The sequence below is a fragment of the Emydura macquarii genome, unplaced genomic scaffold, assembly GCF_026122565.2.
Source record: "Emydura macquarii macquarii isolate MOO-44397 ecotype Brisbane River unplaced genomic scaffold, CSIRO-AGI_Emac_v2 contig_3506, whole genome shotgun sequence".
In the NCBI taxonomy this organism is placed as follows: domain Eukaryota; kingdom Metazoa; phylum Chordata; order Testudines; family Chelidae; genus Emydura; species Emydura macquarii.
The window spans coordinates 315,863-338,841 of NW_027133643.1; the positions used below are offsets into that span (position 1 = coordinate 315,863).

Consider the following 22,979-nt stretch of genomic DNA (forward strand, 5'->3'; position numbering starts at 1 on the left):
GCGGAGGCTTGCAATACTGACTGCTCATATAGCCGGCTCCCTAACTGGGGCTGTGGGAAGGAATGAAGGGGTACTGAGGGGAAGAATACAATTTTATTTTCTTGGGGCGTGAAGGGGAGAATATGTGCACTCAGCACTGTTAGAAGATCACTCCCCTTTAAGGTATCTCAAGTTGAGCCTCCCAAATCATGTTACTTTTGAAAATCTAGGCCATTGTCTTTACTTTTGCAAACCTTTTTCTCACTGACATCATCTGTTCCGTTTATTTCACTCCTCTGCTTTCATTAGATCGCTTTTTCTCTCCCATAGCTTGCCTCTTGTCATGAGTCGCTGTCTAGTTTAGTGAGTGTCACTTTGCTGGAGTGTCTTGCTTGCAGATAACTGCTATGAAAATGTCCTTCTTTTATATGTTAACAAGGGCGCTACCTGCTGGGCAAGAACAATTCTTCCTTGTAGAAAATTAGCAGAGTTTTAGGCTATTCTTTAGGGTTCCAAGTGTTACATTTTTATTGATTGAACAAGCAGCAAAGCTGACTGCCGACATTTCAATAATAGCCTTCATGGTGGGAGAGGGAAAACCCACTCAGTCTAGTCCAGGGCATTTCCCAGAGTTTCAGGTCAAGAGAGAAAACTTGAAGCAACGGCTCTGAGATCTCATGCTCGGGAGTGGGGACTCTGAGCGTACGGTCCTGGTCCTGCCTCACTGGAGTCTATAGTGGCCATAGGAATGACTTCAGTAGTTGCACTTTTGAGCTGTAACAATGAAGGTCATGGAAGAGAACCCTGGGACATTCAGGCCTTACATTGTAAGGTTTACGGCCGTGCATATGTGCCGGCCAGCCCCCGGGCACTCCAGAGCTGAAAGCAATGAGTCTTGGTGGTGGGATGTCCACTTCTTTCAAGGCCTGAAGCAGTTAAAGTGGTTAGGTGGACCAATTAACAGTCTAGGCTGCCCTGGAGGAGGAGCCAGAGAGGCAGGAGGACTAATTAGAGATGCAGCTGAGCTGGAGAGGAAGAGGAGGGACTGTATAAAGCCCAGTAGCAGAGAGTAAAAAGGGGCTGCAGAGAGAGAGGGAGCTGCAGTTGCTTTCAGGGTGAGCAAAGGCAAGATAGTCCATGGAGACAGCAGTAAGGTGTGGGAGTGTGCAGGCCTTGACAGCTTTTGTGTAGGGTCCCTGGGCTGGGGCACTGGTGGGAGGGCAGGCCTGAGTTCCCTTCCCAGCCCCATGGGAAGTAGCACCTTGGCGTAGTGAATCGGAAGACTCGACCCTGAGAGACTTTTGCTACCTGCACCCCCAGCAGGGGAAGACGATGGTGACCTGGCTGGAGGGCTAAGCCATGAAGCGGGAGCAGCTGAATCCTGAAGGAGCAAGACAGAGAGAGAGACGGAGAGTGAGTGAGCGCAGGAAGGAATGTCAGGCCAGCAGAGCTGGTCCCCAGATGCGACCCGAAGGAGGCGCTCCAGTGATGAGCAGAGCACCCCATGACAGTCTCCTACAGCTTGAGCCAGACAACCAGGCTCCAGAGCAGATTCTCCTCCTCTGTGGGTCAGGCTCTGAGGGGGGTGCACTGACCCCACGATGACCAGTGAGTGACACGCGCTCTTTTCTTATGCAATGACTCTCATCAGCCATGGATCTGATTGGCACTTCGCAGCCTGCCCTGAGTGAGGGCCAGTCTGCGGAGCAGAGGAAATACCAAATTCTCACTCAGCCATAATTTGGCCCCTGCTTCGCTCCCCTTGCTCCATGGGGGGCAGTGAACTGCTCAGACCCTTTTTCCTGGCACGTATTCCTTCCACTCACAGGCCAGCTCAGCTGTGGTGGCTAGTGCATGGGGCGAGGGGGATGGGAGAGGGAGTCGTCTCTGTCCATTCGTGCAGCAGGGAAAGTGGCAGCCCAGCAGTGGCTGCTGTCCCCACCCCCTGTGACTCCCCTCCCAGCGCAGCAGCTGGCTCAGGGAAATGGGGTGTGCTTTATATCACAGCCCTCTCTTCCCTGTGTCGGCTGGCTCACGATTATGTCCGATGGGAGTGAGGGTTGTTCATGGATGTAAGGGTTTCAGGATGATATCTGATGATATTTGGAGCGAAGAGCTGAGGGTTTCTCTCCTCTAGATGGAAAACTACAGCAGGATTTAAACATTTGCAACAGGAAGTTGATGGATCCTTCGTATAGTGTGCATCTTCAGTGGGCCATGGATCTGACTATACCATGACATGTGAGCACCAGCTTGAAGTGGGGTTGTACTGAATTCACACACCCACACGTGTTTGGGGGCCCATTCTAGAGAATTCACTCGAGCAAAACTCCCACTTGGCTTCTTTGGGGTTTTCCTGGAGGGTTGAGTGCAGATTGGTCGCTTGCTTTGCAGACATGGCACTTTCTTTCAGGCTGAACAGCTTCATAAAAAACACTCTCTCTCTCTCTCTCTCTCTTTTTTTTTTAAGGAGTTACTTTACTGCTGAAAGGAAATACTTTTTCCAAGCAGTGCAGTGTGCCTGTGGAACTCACTACCACAATATATCACTTAGCTTAGAAGGATTCCAGAAAGACTTGTGATAACCCAGTTGTGAGTGTATTACCAGGTCCCCTCCTGTGCTGATCTACAGAGGATATGAGTTATTACAGCCCCCATCTAGGGAGCCTTGCTTCTTTAACTCAAGCTGTAGTGGTATGTGCTTTCGGTTCTGGAGGCCCCCAAGTAAATTTCCAGTGTGTCAGCCAAGATGATGGCCATAACATTCGGACATTGTTATGGATAACAAGAATATCCAGTGAATTTTTTAAAAAAGAGATTTTGGAAGCTTCAGGCATCAGGGCGTAAACCAGCCTCTATCTTTTGGGGATCAGGAAGAAATTTTCCAGGTGGACAGTTATCCCATAATTGCCTGCTGCAGGTTTTCTTGCTCCTTCTTCTGCGACAGCTGATGCTAGCCACTGTCAAGAGAGGACGTGGCTACAGATGGCCTCTGTCTTATCCAAACTGACAATTCCTCTGTTCCTATTTCTTTAAAGGTATCCATCTGGTGTGAGGAACATTCTTAAATTTACCTTCAAGTGGCAAGGTAGTTAATGCCTGAGAATAGGAGGAAGCTGCCCTCTCCCCAAAGAGCCTCTGAATGGCAAATTCACATGATCCCTGTCACAACCTGAGATGCGAGTAATTCGTTGGCTGAGCTGGTTCTCTTGTGGTGAACTACACTAGGGAGTGTAAGGCCGAGTTGCTGGTTCTATCTATTGCGGTTGATGTGGTGAGCGTGGGGGGAACACTTGTTAAGGCTCCGGGTGTGACTAACCACTAACAAAACCCGGGACAAACAGTAAATAACTAGCCCTGGTAAGGAATTTTGCCATTCGCTTGCTCCTAGCCCAAGGGTTAGACCTCCACCAAGGGAGGTGAATTGCTTCCATGTTCTGTTGTGCTAGCTAACCGTGCTACAAGTATGTTTAATAGGACCCACAAGACATGGCTGGTTGAATTAAGGAGGATCAAAATCTCATGGAAACTAGATGAACGTATATTTTAATAAGAGGTGATTACTCCATGGTCTGCCACCCAAAAAAGGGGTGTCACTAGACTGAGGTATTCGTAGCATCTTTGTTGCTTTCTGTCCATTGTGCAATCCTGTTCCAGCAGGTAATGCCGCAGTGTGGTGTATTTGCTCAAGGCAGACTTTCTCATGCTCTCATTGTGTGGACCAGACTTGATCGACTTCTTCATGCACCCACGTCAACATGCCACCGCTTTGGTTCTCGGGATGTTTCTGCCGGTTGCTAAAGAGAGCTCCACGGGGTCCTAATGATCCATGGACCAGCATTTGAGAGCCACTGGCTGAGGGGAAAGCTGTCTTAAAGAGGTGTAAGGCTCTTGGCGGAAGAACCTTTCCCCAGCCCTGCAGAGCATGAATGCAGCAACTGCAGCCATGGTATGTTTTGCTTCCCCTGTGGCAAATGACTTTGCCTCTGTGCCTCCGTTTCCCCCTCTGTAAAATGGGGATAACGATGCAGACCTCCTTTGCAATGTGCTGTGACGTGCATGGATGCGAAGCACTGAATAAGAGCTAGGCATCGTGGAACTGCTGGTAGCGATTCTTCCCCTTCTGCGACCCGCACCCGCTCATTTGCCATGCTGTCCCCCTCGAGTTGGGGGCCGGCCATAGGTAGAGATTGATCCTGCCTCATCTGACCAATCCAGCTCTTGGAGCGCAGGCAGTAGAGATGTAGGCATTTAGAACTAGAGAGCCCGGCTTTGACCACACAGCCTCCCGTCACAATGGTTGATGCACAGGTACAGTCCACTTGCATGGCATCCCCCCTCCACCCAGTGGCAACAGAACCACCACCATTCTGCTATGGCCAACCCTTGTGCACCCACCCTGTGGGAGGAAGACGTCCAGCTTTCTTATCCTTTACTGGGATCTTCAGCCTGAATGTTTAGCAGCTTCTTAAGCAGTGGATCAGCAATAAACCTTATGTCCTCTAGATGGCATGCTTATCTCTGCACTGCAAGAGTGCCAAGAAAATCCCACAGCTGAGACCCACATTCCATGCTCCTGGTGTGTGTGGTGGGTGCGTCAGGGGGAACTGTTTGACTTCAGCGGGAGTTTTTCTTGTGAATGAAACCGGGCCAGTGCAGTGGTGTAGTCAGGTGTTAGGAATGAGGGGGGCTGTCATGAACCCAACAGTCCGAATCTCTCTCTCTCGCCCTCTAATCAGAATGGGCAGGAGTATTGAATCAGCCAGCGGGGAGGGGCAAATAGCTTAGGGCCTTGAGTCTCCTGCCTGACGCCAGAGAAGTACCGTTCCTGGAGTCAGATGAACTCCACCGATGCAGCAGGCCTTTTACTAGTGTGGTTTTAAGGCACGGCAAACAAGTCAGGAAATGCAGACGTCAAGCTGAGCAAATGGCCAAGATTTTCAGAAGTGACCAGTGACTTTGGAGGCCAGAATTGAGACACATGAAAGATGCCTGATTTTTCAAAAAATGCTGAGCAACCTGCCCGCTGACAATCTGGCAGCTTTTAGAGGACAGGTACTTGGGCTGGCTTGTCTCTTGTATGTAAGAGTGCACTCCTTAAACTACACACGCACACATCAAGGAGTGTACACAGATGCTAGTGAATGGTTCACAACAGCCACACTGATGCCTCCATAAAGTTAGCCAGGAGCAGAATGAGGATCTGCTTCCCAATAGTGCAAGCCAGGAATAAGTTTCAGGGATCGCCATCCACGAAGAGAGGACAGATCCCAATCCTTGTAGAAGTTTGACAACCCATTTCCAAGTCATTCACTTGAATTTTGTGGGGCATGGAGGTCCTGGAACCTGGAATTTGGCATTGAATGGGTGATCTAATGGTGTCACACTGGAGAGGGACACTGGACACTGTTGGGGGATAATAAGGGCCCTATATGGCTGGTGGAAGTTATTTAACTTTCTCTTTTACAGGCTGAAATTCACCCCATGCAGAGCACCAGCAGGGTAATTATAGACCAGTCGGCCTGACTTTGACAGTTTAATAATTTGTTCCAGGGTCTTTCCAGGTATCAATCTATATCAATCTGTCAAGAACAAATCATGCCAAACTAATCTAAATTCCTCCTTTGACAGGGTTAATGGCCCAGTGGATGGAGGGAGAGGGGGGAGGTGAAGCGGCAGGCAGGGGAGTGGGCCAAGCAGGAGCCGGGCTCTGCACCAACCGGCAGGGAGGGCGGGCACCCTTTGCTTTCCAGGGGTGCAGCCTGAGCCCTGCCCAGGGCAGGCCCCATGCTGTGTTCCCTGAGGCTCTGGTGGGCGTTAGCTGCGGCACCAGGTCCGTGCCGGGCTGGGTCTGCTGACTCTGCAGTGTGCAAATTAGAAGTGGATGTCGGGGCGGACCGGGCCAACTCCTCCAGTGGCAGCGGGGGTGGAGTGTGGGCATGGGGAGAGGGCTGGTTCCTCCCCCCACCCACCCTCCCCAAAGGCAGATGTCACGCGCCGACCATGGATAAAAGGTTTCGAAAATCTGACTATGAGAAAACTTAAAATGGGTGTGTTTAGTCTTGAGAAAAGACTGAGTGGGGACCTGATAGCAGGCTTCGAATGCATTTAAGGGGTTTTCCAAGGAGGACTGCGATCAATTGTTCTCCACATCCACTCAAGGTGGGATGAGAAGTAATGGGCTTAATCTGCAGCGAGGGAGATTTTTAGTTTGGACAGCAGGAAAAGCTCTCTAACTCTCAGGGTATTGAAGCTTCGAAATAAGCTTCCAAGGCAGGCTGTGGAATCCTCATCAGAGAAGCTTTTTAAGAACTGGTTGGACAAACACCTGTCAGGGATGGTCTACGTTTACTTGGTCCTGCCTTGGTGGGGGGCCTGGACGTGATGACTTCTCAAGGTCCCTTCCTGCTCTATATTTTTATCATTCTAAGGGCAAGGCATGATGCAAATGCCACCTCAGCCCTCAAAATAGGCCTTGTGCCAATTTTCAGCACAGGGTGAATTTCACCTCTGGTGCCTATTTCAAAGTCTAGGCACTTAACAAAATTAAAACTACTGATATTTCTACACAAATGTTAAAACCCGTACACAGAATGACAAAACACATCAGGCCGCATTGCTTAGCAACTCAACCCACCCTTCATTCAAGAACCTGCCGTGATAAATTGCACCCTCTGTGGCTTACATCATTTTACTCATGCGGCTTTTGATTCTGTCCCATTTCTTGATAACTGACTGGTGTGGAGGAAAGTTCTCCAGCCTATACACAATTTTCCAAAGGCCTCATTTATCCAGGTTGTAGAGAGAGGAATTATAACACCATATGGATATCAATAGCCCTTTTCTCTGTATCATCCCTTTTTTTCTAGCTGATATCTTGTGTGCTCTGCACTAAATTCAGATCTCTCTACTCTGCTGATTTCTATACACTATTTCCTGGTCTTGTGTTTATCATCTTCATTTTTCTGAATTGTCGCTTTCCAGTAATTTCTCCTCTACTTCTCCTCACTCATATCCATCCACATCCCTCCCTAGCCTGTTCAATCCACCTGCAAATTTTTATCCAGCTACAACTTTGTTCTTCTTCCAGATCATTTACCAAGCTGTAATATAACAGCTGGCTCAACCCTATGTCCTTTGTCCAGTGGAAATTTATTCCATGCATCTTTCCAAAGAGGAGCTAAAAACCATGTAAGACCTCCTATTTGAGCGGGAGAGTCTGAATTAGAGTGCCGTTCTCTAGGCCAGCGCTCCCCAGAACTGTATTCTACTCCCATAAGGGCCAGAAATCTTTTTTCTTTTTAAATTCCAGCTTAAACTGTGCAGAAATTAAGACCTCAATCCTACCCTTGGAGCCTGACCGTAGCTCACCACCTCTGCCAGGGATCCGTTGACTTTAATAAGGGCCCATCCAGACTGATCTAATTCTGATGTTGGGGCCTCAGAGATTGCAAGAAATACCTCGGCTGCTGGAGGTTGTGTACCACAGAGATAGGGGCTGGTCCAGAGCCCACCGTAATTAAAGCAAGATGGTGGGGCCAGTCAGAAGTGTAGAGAGGAGAAGGCTGGCTTTGCAGGGGTAAGTAGCAAAGTGGCTGTTATAATTTACTAGCATTTATGAAATTGCTGCCTGTAGCCACTTTTTTTATGTTGTGGGGTATTCACGTAAGTGTGGCTCCCTGCAATTGGAGCTTTAAATAATCCATTTTGTGATCTTGGTTCTTTACTTATGGGGGGGGGGGGGGGCAAGAGGGGTTCTTTAAAGACTCAAATACTAAAACAATCCTCAAAGATAAGCAGCAGGGTGGCGAGTGGGATTCTTAGTTGCCTGGGGGGTTGGGGGGTGTATGTAAGAGGCAGTGGTCCGTGGAAGAGTGGCTAGGGCACTGGATTGTGACTCAATTCCCAACTTTGCCACAGATCTACTGTATGCTCTTGGGCCAGTCATCTGACCTCTTTGTACCTCTGTTTCCCCTCCCACCCTCAGTCTTGTCTATGTACACTGGAAGCTCTTCAGGGCAAAGACACTGTCTCCTTTCATGTTTGTGCAATGCCTATCACTGGGGGATCCTGCTTTCAGCTAAGCGTCTAGATACTAGCATGATACAAATAGTCTTGTCGTGTCCTCCCGCTGCTTCCCACCACATCCATGCACACGTAATTGCTGGATCGTTGTATCCCATCAGGTCACTGGAAGAGCCAGTGCATTCCAGCTGCCATGAGTTGAGGAGATTGGTCCTGGACTATATGATGTTGCCTTAATTGACTACACAGGTTGTAGCTGGTCTAGAGACAATGATCAAGTAGGGTTACACCATGAGATCCAATACCTGTGACTGTGGCAGATAGCCTCAGAATATGAGGCAATAATTTCTGGGGTGCCAGCTTCTTAAACGTGACCTGCTGGGATGCATAACTTGTGCACACACACCTAATTTATGCACACACATACTCAACGTTCAAACCAGGTGTCTCTGAACACAATGCCAGATGGGCATCTAACATGCCGCACAAATAGCTCATGTACCCACGTGCAACTGGAATATCTGGGCATAAGTTAGGCATGAACACATATAGACTTTGAACATCTGGCCCTCGAAAATCTTGGTCAAAATTTTCAATAGAGGCTGTTTTGCTCAGCAATTTTGTGAATCAGGCCTTTTATTCAGCTATGTTACTGTAGACACTCACAGTTGGAAAATATTATCCCTTAGAAAATCTCAGGGAATTGTATAACTTTATTTTGGGATTTAAAATAAGGATGATTAGCAGATCTGTTTTCCTACGGATGTTTTTCTTTGTGTGGATGGCATGCTTTCTTTTCTGTACCTGTGTGTGGCTGCATGTGCTTCAGCACACTTATGCATGTGGCTGACCTGTTTTGATTCGTTTTTTAATGGCAAAGAGGAGAGCCAGGTTTGGTGTCCTTTTCAAAAATACACACGGTCATCTGTGAGTTGAGAACACCCAGTTCCACTCCGTCACTCCATCTCAGTCTTTTCATAGGAAAATGGTGAGGAAATCTACAAAAAGCTTGTGTCAAGGCAGGGTTAAACAGCTGAGTATTAAGATCTCATCTAAGGTTGAGTGTTGGGTCATAGTTTAATATGTGATGGAAGTAAGCCCTATAAGGGAGGGACAAGGATAATTTTCAAACGAGTGCCTAAAGCTGTGCCCCTAAATCCATATTTATGCATCCAACTAGGTGGTCTGATTTTTTTTTCAGAGATCCTAAGAACCCAATGGGGAACTCAGTTGGATTTGTGCTCCTAAAAATCACATAGGCATTCTTAAAAACCAACCAACGCTCCCACTGAAAACTATTGGTGCTCAACATTTTGGAAAATCAGGCCATTTTTTATTTAGGAGCCTAACTGTAGACACCCAAGTTTAAAAATGGTTGGCCAAAGCAATCGAGATCTAAAGCATCCAAGCATCGCAGTGATGTGCCAGAGAGACCTCTGTTCCAGGAGACTATTCTAGTGGTAGAATTCTCTGCAGACTGCAACTCAATGGAAGTATCTGAGATGTGCACCTCACTTGTGATAAAAGCATGTTTTGGGATCCAGTATCATGGGAAGAAGCTGCAGCTTGGGCCAGAAACTGGAAACAGGCCTAAATAGTAGTAAATCAGCTTTCACAATCTGAGTAATGTGTGGCTGAAAAAAGAAGGTTCGGAGTCGCTGAGGGATCAGAAATTCTGAACCTTGGAAAATGAAGGAAGAGAACTAGCATCAAAGGAAATCACATAAGTGGAAAAAGAGACCCCAGGGATACCTCAGGCAGCAACAGATCTGTCTTCTTAGTGTTTTCAAATAAGTTAGAGGGCAGCCAAAGCTTGATAGCAACAAGGCAATGCAGCAAAAATCCATCACGGAGCCTTCAGGGACCTGTAGATGAGACTCATCAGAACAAATGAACATAAATAATACTCAACCAAGGAAGTATAAAAAAAATTTGCAAAACTCGATATATCATCTGGAAAAAACCCAGGAGCAATTTTGTCTGCAATAGAAATCTGAAGGCTCCAAAATAATAACCTACACATGTCTAGACAAACAAAGCAAGTACTGTATCAGTCTGACCAAGGAAAGGAGAGGGCACAATCCTGCACCCTCTCTACAGACAAAACTCCCACTGCAAGTTATTCCTGTAAGGAGTACAGGATCAGGCCCTTGGCTAAGAAAGGCTTATCTGGCCAACATCAATTCGCTACAGACTTGTGCATGGACAATCTCAGTGCAACGGGCTAGACATAAGAACTCAAGTCCTTAGTTCCAAAGAGGTGCTCCTGGAATTGTTCTCCTTTCACTCTCAATAACCTCTGGCAAATGAAACAGCCTGGCTGTGTCCAGACAGGCTGATTTAAGGTTTTCATAGGGAAAACATGCTCACACCATTGCTTTGGCCTTAAATCTTGACTGGGCCCACGCCTGTTCCTATGGAAGCCAGCCAGAGGAGTTTAGCCTTCCTTGATTCAGTGGGATTAGAATCCGGGCCCCACCTGTTTCCATTGGTGTCATGAAGATGGAAGCAGCAATCTTTTTTTTTTTTTTTTTTTTTTAAAGGGAAAGATCTTGTCATCAGGCAGCCTGTCTTAACCTTGAAAGGAAGATAAAAAAGAGAAGCAGGGGGAGGAGGGAAATCTTGTATCCACTTGCTAAGGAGAAATTCATAACAAATAAACGTTAACCTAACAAGTTTCCCCTCAGTTGGGGTAAGAACATAACTGAGGTTTATAGTGAAAATAAGGCAAAGAGTTAGTAAAGTTGATCAGCTGCTGACATATTTTTGGAGTCTAGCTTTTTTGTAATGTGTACAAGTCACATCAGGGAACAATAGCATAGAAAAACAAAATTGATGATGGCTTTATTGTGTGGCCACTTTCGCTGGTACACCTTCTCCTCTATATTTTTTTAAATAAATCCATATAAAAAGGGGAAGAAATCTGTCACTAACTGATGGTAGATTGAGAAGGGCAAATTGGGGATGGGAACCGAATAGAAATTCTGCCTAGAGAGAGCTTTTTTCCCCCTTTAAAGCTGAAAGTATTTAGAAAATTAAAAGAAAGCATTTACATACAGACAGCCTCATCCCTTTTCAGATAGACTTGTGTCTCAGCAATTTCACTTGCCTATTGTCTGCCTCATTTTGAAACCCAACATGCAACCTAACCATTTTTTTTAAACTTACAAAAATAATTCTCTGATGTGGCCATCTGTCATAATAATGTCAGTCAAAGCTTTCTCTGGTGCCCTCCTTTCCGAAGGACTACCTGTTAGGACACTTTGTGTCCGTAATAAGCCACCACAAACATTAATAGCCAATCCGGTGGGACAAAACTGAGCAAAGAGGCTATGAACTTCAAATCAATTGAACCAACAGCAGTGTTTTTAGAGTTAAAGGGAAAAGCCTCATTCGAAATTGTTTTCTCTCGGGCCATTGCTGATCTTAAATGGAGTTATATTTTTCTTTAGCAATATCAGTCATCTAGGCAGGTTATATTTACAACTAAAACATGTTCACTCACCCTGGGCTGTACTTCAGTTCGGTGTACTGTATGCTAAAGAAGTGGGGGCATTTGAGGTGTAGACTGGGAGCGATTTGACACATGCGAGCTGATCCCCTCTCTGTAGAGTAAACCAGATGAACTGAGCCTTCCTGCCTCCCCCGAAACAAAACTCCCCTGGATTTATGGTTTCTTTGAAATCTTTCTGCTCGCCTGGCCCCTGTGGGGTTCAGAATCGAAGGGTTTCTATCGAATACAGACACACATTGAACGCACGTGGGGCTGTGATTTCAGCAAAGTGTCGCCGTAGCTTTGACCGACGAGTTGACTGTTAGTGGGTTAAGCTATTTGTGGTCTATCTAGGAGCCTGTTTAGCATTACATGCGGTTAAGATTTATCGAATTTTATTGAGTATTTCGATTGGGGAGGGTGGCAGCAGCTGTCGGGGGAGGGCAGGAAAACCAGTCCATTTATGCCGCATGGGCACTTGCGGTATTTGCCCACTGGATGGGAATCCTAGCACCATGAGACCCCATCTGTTTCATTTCGATGTGTCTTTTCTCGGCGGAGCTAAACGCGCCAACTTAAAGCAAAGGCAATGTTTGAATCCGATCGAACTGAATTCTGCTGTGACTCAGCCAGGCAGGAGTTCAGGCTTCTATATATAGAGATGAGCCGGGATTTTCAACCCCAAGCAATCCTTTGTCAATTCCATCTTTGCTTCCTATCTGCTCTTTCTCACCCGTCTGCTCTAGGTTCAACTGCAAAATCGGGGTGGGGGGTGTTAACAGATGCCTTTACCTTTACTTAACGATTTCGAAATAAATCAATCAGTTTCCCCCTAGGAGTTTTCCACGCACATAAAAACACCAGCGCGCTGCTCCCGGCAGTTACTTCGGGTCCTGAAATATACAAAGTGGAAATTCAATAGCACACTTTGTGTGTGTGGTCGGAATCGCTTGCAGCTGCTTTGGATTTTTTTTTTTTTTTTTTTTTTTTTTTTTGGGTAACACTTTCGTTTATGCAGGGGAGGCATAACTATTATTTTACTTAATAAAAGTGGGAAAAGTCGCCCTTGATCCTCCATTTGTCCTTCCTCTCAGCTTCCCAAGGATCTGCTTATTCGAAAGCTAATTTAAACAAAGTGGGTAGAAAAGATGTCAAGTATCCGGAACATTTAGAATAAAAATATATATATTCCAAATGCACATTATGGGGATTAAAGGAGCATACAGTGGGAGATCGCAGCTGTTGTGCACACACCCTGACTCAGTAAGTGGTTGTAATCGTGGTACCCCCTTTTTTTTTTAATTTGGTAAATAAATCCATCTTTGATTCCAGTGCTAAAAAAGAAATGGCTTAGTTTGTTTGGGGATCTGGGCGATTGCGTCTCGATTTAAACTTGAGACGTCCAGGGAAATGCCAGGCACGCACTGATGAAATGTATTAAGGAGCCCTCTAATTGTAGCTAGCCGAGTCGTCAGGATTTGAATAATTGTGATTGGTATTTGGGGGGAGGGAGGGAGGGATTCAGCTGCTTGGCCCAGTTCAGCGGTATTAGTGCTGGAGATTTCACCACCAAATGGTCGCACCTGTTACTCAGCGAGCTGCGAGTGCAATTCATCACGGCCGTTTCTCACACGGCTAAATGCGGGGCTTGTTTTTAATTCCAAGGGTTGAAATTCCAGTTGGTGGGTGTAAAAAGCGAGAGCTCCTCCGCCCTCCCCCCAAATAGCACAGAAGCTTTCCCACACCTGGGGGAAGCGAAGGACTTTCCCCTAGTGACCTTGACCGGATCCTAGGAGAAAGCCACTCGGAAGAAGATGGGCACAAAAGTATCACTGGGGGGCTCGAGCGTGTAAACCCTCACGCGCGTCATCCTGCCCCACACGCTGAGCCCCGTCCATTTCAGGGGCCAGAGCACGGATGACTCGTGAGACCAGGGTTGCAAAAGGGGGTCCTACTTTTGCAAGGTAAAGCCTCCATGAGTTTTGTGCGGGGGGCACGGAGTATAAGGCGGGGGGGCTAAGGAAGGCGCTGCGAACTCTGGCTGTCTGTGGAAATCCCCTCTTAAACAAACTACTTGCATGACAAGGACGGTACCCTCCGGCTGCCCCTTGCCCTGCCTTAATTCTCCGCAAGAAATCGTCGTCCATTAGCCAGCCTCCGTTTTGGAGAGCCGCTAAAGGAAAGTGGGTGCCGAAGAAAAGAGGATTGCAGGGTGGGTGACCAGCGAGTGCAGACATCACCCACGGGCCTGATCAGCCCGATGGAAATAAAGTCTTTCAAATCTAACGGGGTCCATGTGCTCAGAACTGGCTCGGACACGCCTGGCTTCGTTTAGAGTCGCCATCTGCACCGCAGCAGCGCTCCGGAGAGACCCGGCTGGTGGGCACGTTGCAAGCCCGGTTCTCAGCCGGGAGGATGATCACGAATTTCTGCAGCCGCCCCCGTCTGAGGGACCATCGCTGAAGTGCGGCCTCCCGAGGGACAGGAGAATCGCGCTGAAGCAAGACACCTGGAATGTAAAATAGGAGGGAGACAGACCTCTTTCCAAAGACACTTGCTAGGCGCGTTGCTTCGGATTCAATCCGAGGCAGCAGCAGCCTGGACGAGCTTCATCCAACCAGCAGCTTTTCATCTGAAGTGTCCCTAGCGACAGGGGCTGGGTGATGTGATGATGACCTGCTCTGTTCATTCCCTCGGAAAGCACCTGGCATCGGGCACGGACTGAAGGCAGGACCCTGGGCTAGATGGACCATTGCTCTGACCCTCTGTGGCCCAGCTTTTGTAGGCTCTTATGCCTCCAGCTATCTAGATTTTGCAAAGCCATAGGCGAGGCAAAGCTGGGGCGCTAACAGCGGCGAGGTGTTGGGGACACACACATGAACGCGATGCTACGCGGGGTAGCAAAGCCTGCGCCAAATACGTGGCAGCCTGTTAATACAGGGAGGAATGTATTTGTACATCAATATTGCATTCCTGGCTCAGCCCCCAAATCAGCAGGAGCCTGGGGGGTAGGGAAGAGAAGCGGGATCGGGCCCTGAAGTTGGGCTAGGAGGATTCCTTTGGGGCCGGGCGATGGGTGGGTAACCTGTTCTTACCTCTTAAAACCCCTTTCTGTGATCTGCTTTGCCTTCAGCTTGAAGATGCTTATTCCCCTCCCCCCCCCAACCCCTGTCTTTTAGCAGCTTTCTTTAAATCGCCCGTGAACCGAGCATCGCCCTGAGAACGCGCGCGCTCATCTCATCTCCCCGGGGGCAGGACGCAGTGCGAATACACGGCGTGTGCCTAGGTAGGGAACCATAAAACCCATACCTGGCAAAGACCTGCTAGGTGTCCGGAAGGCGCGTTGGCCAAGGCGATTATCTGCCGAGGAAACCTTTCCCCTGGAAACGCCTGCCTGGGTCAAGTCTCCACGGCCCTCCTCTGCATCTTTTCAAGGAGCGTTTCTGGCCGAGTTCCTGAGCAGGGGGTTTAAAGGACAGGCGTGAAACAGCGTCGTGTTAACCTGGCTGGGAAAGCGTCCCCCTCCCTCCCGCTCTGTATCAACGCCTCCGCCAAGTCCTGGTGGGCTAGCTCTCTAGCCGGGTGCAGTCAGTGGGTTTGGTGCTGGATTTGCCGGAGCGTGTTTTCAGTCCTCCCCCCCCACTCCCCCCCAGTGCAGCCCAGTATTTTGACCCGTGATTCTCTCTCGCCCTCCCCCGTGAATTAATGTTCCTGGCCCCAGGGGGCAGGCTCAGGGCATAAGATGCACTGAAATATTACAGCCACCCCCGGTTCCTAAACACAAGAAAAGGCTTTCAGGGATGGCTCAGGTCTGCAGGAAAGGAACGCACCTTGTTTGTTCGCACTGCTTTGCTGCGAATCGGTCTCTGCCCCCTTCTTTCAGGTATGCCGGGTGCAGGAAAGCTGCCGTCTAGAAACTTGCAGGCAAGAAAACCCAGGCTCCGAGAGGGGGACTTTAAAGTCCTGGGCAGGTGGGTTTGCCGCGGACAAGAGCCAGGGTTTCTGAGCGACCCCCAGGCAAATCTGCGGCAGCTGCAGGGTGGGATTAGAGCGAGGGATGGACGGAGGGATGCAGGGAGCCGTGGCCCGGCGGCGGGGCAGAGCAAAGCGCGGTGGAAATGCCCCTTCGCTGCACCTCGCTGCAACGTTGGCTCCAGGGTGAGCGAAGGGAAGGGTCCCGCTTGCCACCCGGGCCTGGGGCTGCCCCGCGGGGTAAGTGGCGGGGAGGGGCGGGGGGGGGGAAGAGAGCAGTGGAGGGGGGGGGGCTGGCGGATGCACGTGACCCGCCGGCTGCTGTATAAAGGCCTGGGGAGCAATCACGGGAGACTCAGTGTGGTGAGGAGTTCCGCTGGGTCTGAGCTCGGGGGTGGGGGGGAGGTCGCCTTCCCGCTGCCCCCCTCCTCCTCCTCCTCCTCCTCTTCCTTCACCCCCACCCCCTTTTCCACCCCTCCCTCCCTCCCCCAGCCTCTCTGCCAAGCAGCGCTCGCAGCTCCCGTCCCCTCCCCAGCCTGGGTGTCCCCACCCCACCCCCCCCCCCCCCCCCGCTTCCCCTCCAGCCGCCACCCAGAGCGGCCCGGACTCTCTCTGTCTCTCTCCTCCCCCGGGCAAGGAGCCGGAGCGCGCCCGCTCGGAGCGAAGGGCCAGCCGAGCCCCAGCTCCAGCCCCAGCTCCAGCTCCAGCCGCCGCGGGGACCATTCCGGGTGCCGCCGCTAGGTGGGGGGAGGCGGCCCGGCCGGGCTCCCCGAGCCGCCCGAGGATGACTCTGGGCAGCTGCGGCCTGATGTCGGAGCAGTCCCCGGAGGAGGAGCCGCTCTCCGAGGTGGAGGACGCGGATATCGACGTGGTGGGGCCCCCCCCGGAGGGGGGCCCGTTCAGCGAGGAGGAGGAGGAGGAGGACGAGGAGGAAGAAGAAGAAGAAGAGGACAGCGACCCTCCGGGGCTGCCCCGGCCCAGGAGCGGCCCGGCGCGCACGGGGGGCTCCCCGGAGCGGCGCTCTGCTCCGGAGCCGGCGTGCGCCCGGGGCGCAGCGGCCGGGGCCAAGGCGCCGGCGGCGGGCGGTGCGGCGGGGGGCGGCGTTGGCGGGGCCAAGAGCCCGCTGGTGAAGCCGCCCTACTCCTACATCGCGCTCATCACCATGGCCATCCTGCAGAGCCCCAAGAAGCGGCTGACGCTGAGCGAGATCTGCGAGTTCATCAGCGGCCGCTTCCCCTACTACCGGGAGAAGTTCCCGGCCTGGCAGAACAGCATCCGCCACAACCTCTCGCTGAACGACTGCTTCGTCAAGGTGCCCCGCGAGCCGGGCAACCCGGGCAAGGGCAACTACTGGACGCTGGACCCGGCCTCGGCCGACATGTTCGACAACGGCAGCTTCCTCCGGCGCCGCAAGCGCTTCAAGCGGCAGCCCCTGCACCCCCAGCACCCCCAGCACCCCGAGTTGCTGCTGCGCGCCGGGGCCGAGGCCGGCCCTTTCCTGCCCGGCTTCCCCTACGGACCCTACGGCTACAACTACGGCCTGCCGCTGCAGAACTACCCGCCGGCCGGCGGCCCGCCGGCTGCTTTCCCCTTCCAGCCCCCGCACTGCCCCCTCTCCGCCCCTCCGCCCCCGGCCGCCTCCGTCTTCTCCAGCGCCCCCGGCCTGCCCTCTTTCCTGGGCGGCGAGCTGAGCTGCAGGAAACCTTTCTACCACCCGCCGCTGAGCCCCACCGCTTTGCCCTCCGCCGCCGCCGCCCTCCTGCAGACCCTCAAGGCGGACAACGCCGGCGGCAGCAGCAGCCGACGGCCCTCTTTTTCCATAGACAACATCATCGGGGGCGCCGCCCCGCCGCTCCACGGCGGCTCCCCCAGCTCGCCCTACGCCTCTGGCCAAGCGGGGAGCCAGGCGCAAGTCCTGGCCATGCTGACTCCGGCTCTGGCGCCCGTTCAGAACCACTTGAATGTGGCCCACGAGTCTCTCCTGCCGCCTGGACCGAACTTTTCCAGTAAAATCACAAATCTGAGTAGCTGTCCTTTTTAAAAGACACCGAACAAAAAAAAAAGTGCCCCCCTCCTCCTACCCCCCTTCCCAAATCCCCCCCCCCTTCCCAAATTCTCCTCCTGTTGTGTTTTAAGGTAGGAATTCTTTCCTTTTTTTGTGTGTGTGTCTTTAGCATCCAGATGGGTTTGTGTCTCTTCCCTTTGCTGGGGGGAAAAGAAAATAATTCTATTCTAAGCCGCCCCACAACCTCCAAAGTATATTTATAAAGTGTCCATAATGTACGATGGGAAACTCAGCTGGTTAAAATGTAACATGTTATAGGGGTTCATTTTTTATTTTTAATGATCTTGGGTCTTGGGAACGTTTTCGTTGCGAGTTTGCAAACATCCTGGAGCGAGCGAGCTGATTTTGAAACTTACAAGGCGAGTTTCAAGTGTCTGGGCATTTTTTAAAATGCCCCATGTTCATTCCTTCAAAGCTCTGGTTTTAAAAGTTTCCTCCAACGCCTGTGTGCTTATATATATTTTTTTTTCCTCTCAAGGAAAATGTTCCATGATCCGATCTCTTTTTTAAAAAAAAAGAAAATCTTTGGTTTGGTTGGCTTTACTTGTAAGGCAGTATCTAAGAGAAAAACAAAATCAGTGAAACTCAGGATTGCCCCCCTCCCCCCCCAGATCTAGTCAAATACACATTTAAAAGATCGGAGACGTTAGGAAGTTTTTATAACGTTTGTTCTTTTTATCCCAGTTTTTTCCACCCCTTAAATGTGTGGGTGTTTTTTTTTTTTAATGTACCTAAAATTATTTGTATATAGATTATTCGGGAGATAATGTGCAGACTCCGCTTACCTCTCTCTTCACTGGTTGTGCATCCGTCCTATCTATTTGACTGAGAGAATCTGTGAATAATTTGATGTGGAAAAGGCAACGCAATTTTGTCCACCCGTGGTGTAAATTAATAAATGTTTGTGAATGTTTAAAAAAAAAAACCAAACACCCCAAAACAATGGTTCGTTCTTATGTATTTTCTTAATGTGAGAACTGATCACCTCACTTTAACTCCGGGCCTCAGAGACCTGAATGCTATAACCACCCAATTGACAAAATGTAGAAACTGAGTATAACTTTTTTTAAAAAATAAAACCAGTTAGCTCTCCGGAGAGTGGGGCCTTTTATTACTTGAAAACGAAAGTACCTGCTAACCTGAAGCACCAAATCGTTAGGTTTTAGCTGGTCTAAGTGGGAAGAGAACTCTTTCATAGCCAGCGATTAAAGTGGAGTAAAGGAGCAGACTATCAATAAATAATGGAATTTGGTTTTATTTCCCCAGTATAAACGTTTCAGTTCCTCCATCTACCAGGGCAGGATTTAAAAGTTTAAATTTGGCTTTTGCTCTCTCTGTAAATACGTCCCCTCCCCTTGGAACAAAAAATCAGAATTCGAGGTTTATTTCGATTATTATACGCGTTGGTTTTACGTTTGGCAACCGATTAACCTCCTGTTTTTGGAAAAGACTTGCTGGTGCCAGGCTGCTCCTGAGGGAGGAGGGGAGAAAATAGGTTTTTCTCCCCTTTTGTTTTGGTTGGGAACACTGACACATGAACACAGCAATGGACGGGTTTTGTTTTTCCTGGGGTCCGAAGCGTTCGAAAGACCAAATGAAACTCGGCCGCCCTGCTTCAATTTTGCAACACCTTACAAAGTGAATAAACATCCTTGAACGCTCCCTGGCGTCCTCTCCTGCCTTCGTATAGTGCCACCAAGACACTTGCAAGCAATCGGGTTGCTTTTAAGAAGCATCCTGATCTCTTGCGCAGGAAGCCATGAAGTTGTGCGGGAAGAGCCGTGCTCATTCAGTGAATTAATCTGGGGGTGGGGGAATGAAACGACTGATTCAATCCAACCCCCCCCCCAAATATTCATTTACCAGCTTTACAGCAGCTTGGCATTGTGCTAATGGACTGTGGTCCCCATAGAGGTCGATATATTGCAAGGGAGGAGAGGTCGCGGGGTGTGTGTGTGTGGGGTGGGACGCTTCGTGTAGCGTTTTACATCTCTCTTAATCCGCCTCGAACCTCAGCTGAGTTTGTTGATGTTGTTGCTTAAGGCGCGGCTTCCTCTCAATTGGGCTCTCAGCGAGCGGTCTCACATCTCTCCCCCGCACACATTTGCTTCTGAAAAGCGATCTTCTGTCAGACACTTGGTTGTCCCCTTTCATGTCCAGCCCCTACAAAAGGGGCTACAAGACTCGACATGGGAGAAAAGAGGATGCCAATGAATCTATTTTCCAGATTGCCAAACACATGGTTGGAAAAACTGAAGGGGCTTTTGCTGCCTCTGTTCTTCTCCCGCCTTCCCCTTTTCTTTGGCTGGAGCTGCGAGCGAGTAGTTAAATCGCTGTGCTGGGGGTGTTGCTAACAAGCTCGTTACTCGAGGGGTGGTCACCCCCTCCCCCGCCAGCCCTTTCTATGTCCCCGAAGCCTTTGATGAAGTTGGAATCAAATAGAAGAGTTTCTCTTCACTAACTTTCTTCAGATCCGCTTTAATAACCGAGGTCGGTTTTAGTAATATGGAATCCATAGGAAGAAAGGAGAGAATTGATAGTGAGGGGAGGGGCGGGTTAAGTAGTGGGGGATTTTTTTTTTAATAACCTGAAAGGGGGGAGGGAAGACAATTGTGGAAGGGAAGGAAGGAAATGTGCAACTTTTCAGTGTCTGGTAGAAAATAGTTTGAGACGCGTTTCGGGTGAAGTCGGGTCCACCCGGCGTGTAAACTCCACGTTAGAACCAGCGTGTGGCGTTTGCAGATGATTCGGCGTTAATGAAAGAGGCATGGCGTTTAAAAACGCGTTGGTCGGGTTTTGTTCAGGAGTGCGGTGCTGGCGTGCGCAAGGTTTGGGGGATGTCCCCACGAGGGGGTAAATCTCTTCCTAGGCAACAGGTAGCTCGGCTTTTAGTTGCAGATCACGGATCAGGCATTAGAGCTGTGTTGCAGATCCCGGATCAGGCATTACCCAAACCCAAATCAGAGCTGTGTTGAGGCTGCCAACCTTTGCTCGTCTCAAACATACCAGTCCCTCCTCCCCCCGCCCCCCAGCCTGATAAACTGCTTTTATTAGGTTGAAATCACCTTTTGTGGTTGGCAGTTTATCTCGGTCACCCATCCCCGCCTTCCCCCCGCCCGGGTCTGAGTAAGTGAGAATATGTGTAGTTACTCTGTGGCCATGAATGAAACTGACCAGGGAAAGGTAACCCCATTTCTTATTTCTTTTCTTCCTGCCAGCCCCAGGGACACCAAACCTCCGCTGTTTATTGTCTCCTTTGCATTGCGACACGGGTCTGTGGAGGGGCGGCTGGATTTTGCTCGGCGGCTCTCTAGGCCGAAATATGGAATTTAATATTTAGAATCGAATATTTTTTTATTGCGTGGGGAGCGGCTAATCCGAGTCACTCCGGCGTGCGGCCGCTACCCACCCCCTCATTTCGATATGCACCCCGAGTTTTGGCTGAGCCGAGAGCCTTCAATTTTGCACCAGATGAACTAGCTAGGTTGCTGGACTTTCTGCAGAGAACAATGAATGAGGCTTTCTGGGGGGGCGGGTTGTCATATTCTTTCTTCTGCACTACTTCTCCCCCCGCCCCCCCAATCGTCCCTGGACAGTGCCGCTAGGTGATATTTACAAACCGCGGGGGCTGACAGGGAAGATGAGGGGGCCACGGGGAGGAATCGAAATGCCTCTTCTTCTCCAGGCGCCGGCACTTTGCCACCGGCAAAGCTCGCCAAGGCGATGGGGGTAACAGCGAGCCGTGGCATGATGTTCGCTCCGGAGGGAGGTGGTGTTTTAAAGGCACCGCGGGTAATGGCCCCTAATTACGGGGCTGGCCGACTCGGTAGGTTTGATCTTCACGGGGCATTATTTGTAAGCGTTCAGCGAGGGTCGTTTTCCACGCCTAGCCGGCTGAAGGAGGCTTCTATTTGTTTGTTTGTTTGTTTGTTTACTGGGGGGGCATTGGCAATAACCGATCACCGAACGATGTTTGTATTAAAGGAGAAGGATGGCCTGTCACAGCCAGTCTTTTGTTTCCTCTCTCTTGCCAAAATTCTGTCCTGAATTTGTCCTGTTCTTGTTGTTTGAAAGCGGCAGTTTGAAAAAAAAAAAAAAAAATCCTTCTTAAACCTCGAAAGATGTAAGGCTGAATACCTGTACAGCGACATGACTGGGCCCGATCCGGCAGCCCTTCCTCTCTAGGCGTTTCCCCTAGAATAAGGACCGCAGAATCGATCCAAAAATATAGCCCTCCCCAGCTCCTGTGTCGACTTGAAACGCCGGCTGGGTTCTCCCTTTTGCAAACGTTTCTTGGGCGGGTTGTGTATGGATTTGTTTGCGGGAGGGCGGGTTAAATAGGTCGGCGGGAGGAGAAGGGGTAGTCAGCTGAAGGGAGCTTGATAGAGAAGCGGATGCCCGGCCGATCCTAAATAGTGTGAATGTTTCGATTCGGAGTGGGTTTGATTCAAACGCTTCGCCCAGCGCGATGGTTTTGCGAGCGCGTCACTTTCTTAGGTGTGTCCTTTCTGTCTTAACTTTACGAGGTAAAACGGCCCTTGTTTGCCGGGAGAAGGGGTCCGAGGCTACTTAGGGTAACTGAACCAAGAGATGTTAGAACACGTTTCAGATCACATCTCGTGCGGGGGTGGGGGGGAACCCTTCTTTCATTGTTAGATCCCCCCCAGTCATTGGTCTAAATGAAAGCGATCGAGATTCTTGGAATAGAGGGAACCGCGTGTCAGTTTCGATCTAGTTCCAAACCCCACCACACACCCCCTTAGCAAACCTCGAGCTTCTGGGACCACATGAACTCTCTCCCGCTCCTCACATCTCATCCTTTGGCAGGTTCTGGTATGCATTATTGCCATCCGAAGCCTGCAGCAGCGTTTTAAATTGATTTGGGGGAATTAGGCAGGTCAGAAGCCCGTTCTCTTCTCCAGTGTTGTTGTCCTTCTATTTAAAACGGAGTCTTGAAAAATGATCTGGATTATGGAAAACACCTTTTCTAAACAAAAGCGATTTCCAGTGGCTAAACTCTCCGCTCCTGACCCTGGCCTCTTTCGTTTCCTATTACTGAGAAGAACCGTCCATTTCCACGCTAGCTTTAAATACGAATTATAGTCGCCAGTTTTCCCTTTCTTAAGACATTTTCTCTGATTTGTGAAGTAAGAAAAATATTTGCAAGGGAGTGCAGTATTTTTTTCTCTCCTAACACTCAACGTTTCTGATTTCTCCTTCGATATAAAGTTACAAAATTACATAAAATATTGAAATAAGCAACTTAATCGCCTTCCCCCCCTAATTTTTGGCTTTGGGAACCAAGTCGTTACCTCTTAGGAAAACTGAAGTTTTAAAATCTTCAAAGCCTATTGCTTTTGGAACACAAGTGGCCTTCATTGAGTGGAAAATGTGATATTGCAGTCAGCCTTTTAGCTATTTCACACAAATATCTGAGCAGTTAGG

At 49.8% G+C, this 22,979-nt stretch overlaps 1 protein-coding gene across 1 annotated transcript; it reads left to right on the plus strand.

Annotated features, from left to right (window-relative positions):
• Positions 1-15,424: 15,424 nt before the first annotated feature.
• On the plus strand, positions 15,425-19,093 carry FOXD2 (forkhead box D2). The gene is made up of 2 exons (XM_067535562.1): positions 15,425-15,468; positions 16,107-19,093. Exon 2 carries the CDS (start codon positions 16,254-16,256, stop codon positions 17,508-17,510), a length of 1,257 nt encoding a protein of 418 aa, XP_067391663.1. The 5' UTR covers positions 15,425-15,468; positions 16,107-16,253; the 3' UTR covers positions 17,511-19,093.
• Positions 19,094-22,979: the final 3,886 nt, after the last annotated feature.

What these genes read in the sequence shown, in the direction of transcription:
- FOXD2 (XM_067535562.1), top strand. Translation starts at nt 16,254, where the DNA reads ATGACTCTGGGCAGCTGCGGCCTGATGTCGGAGCAGTCCCCGGAGGAG.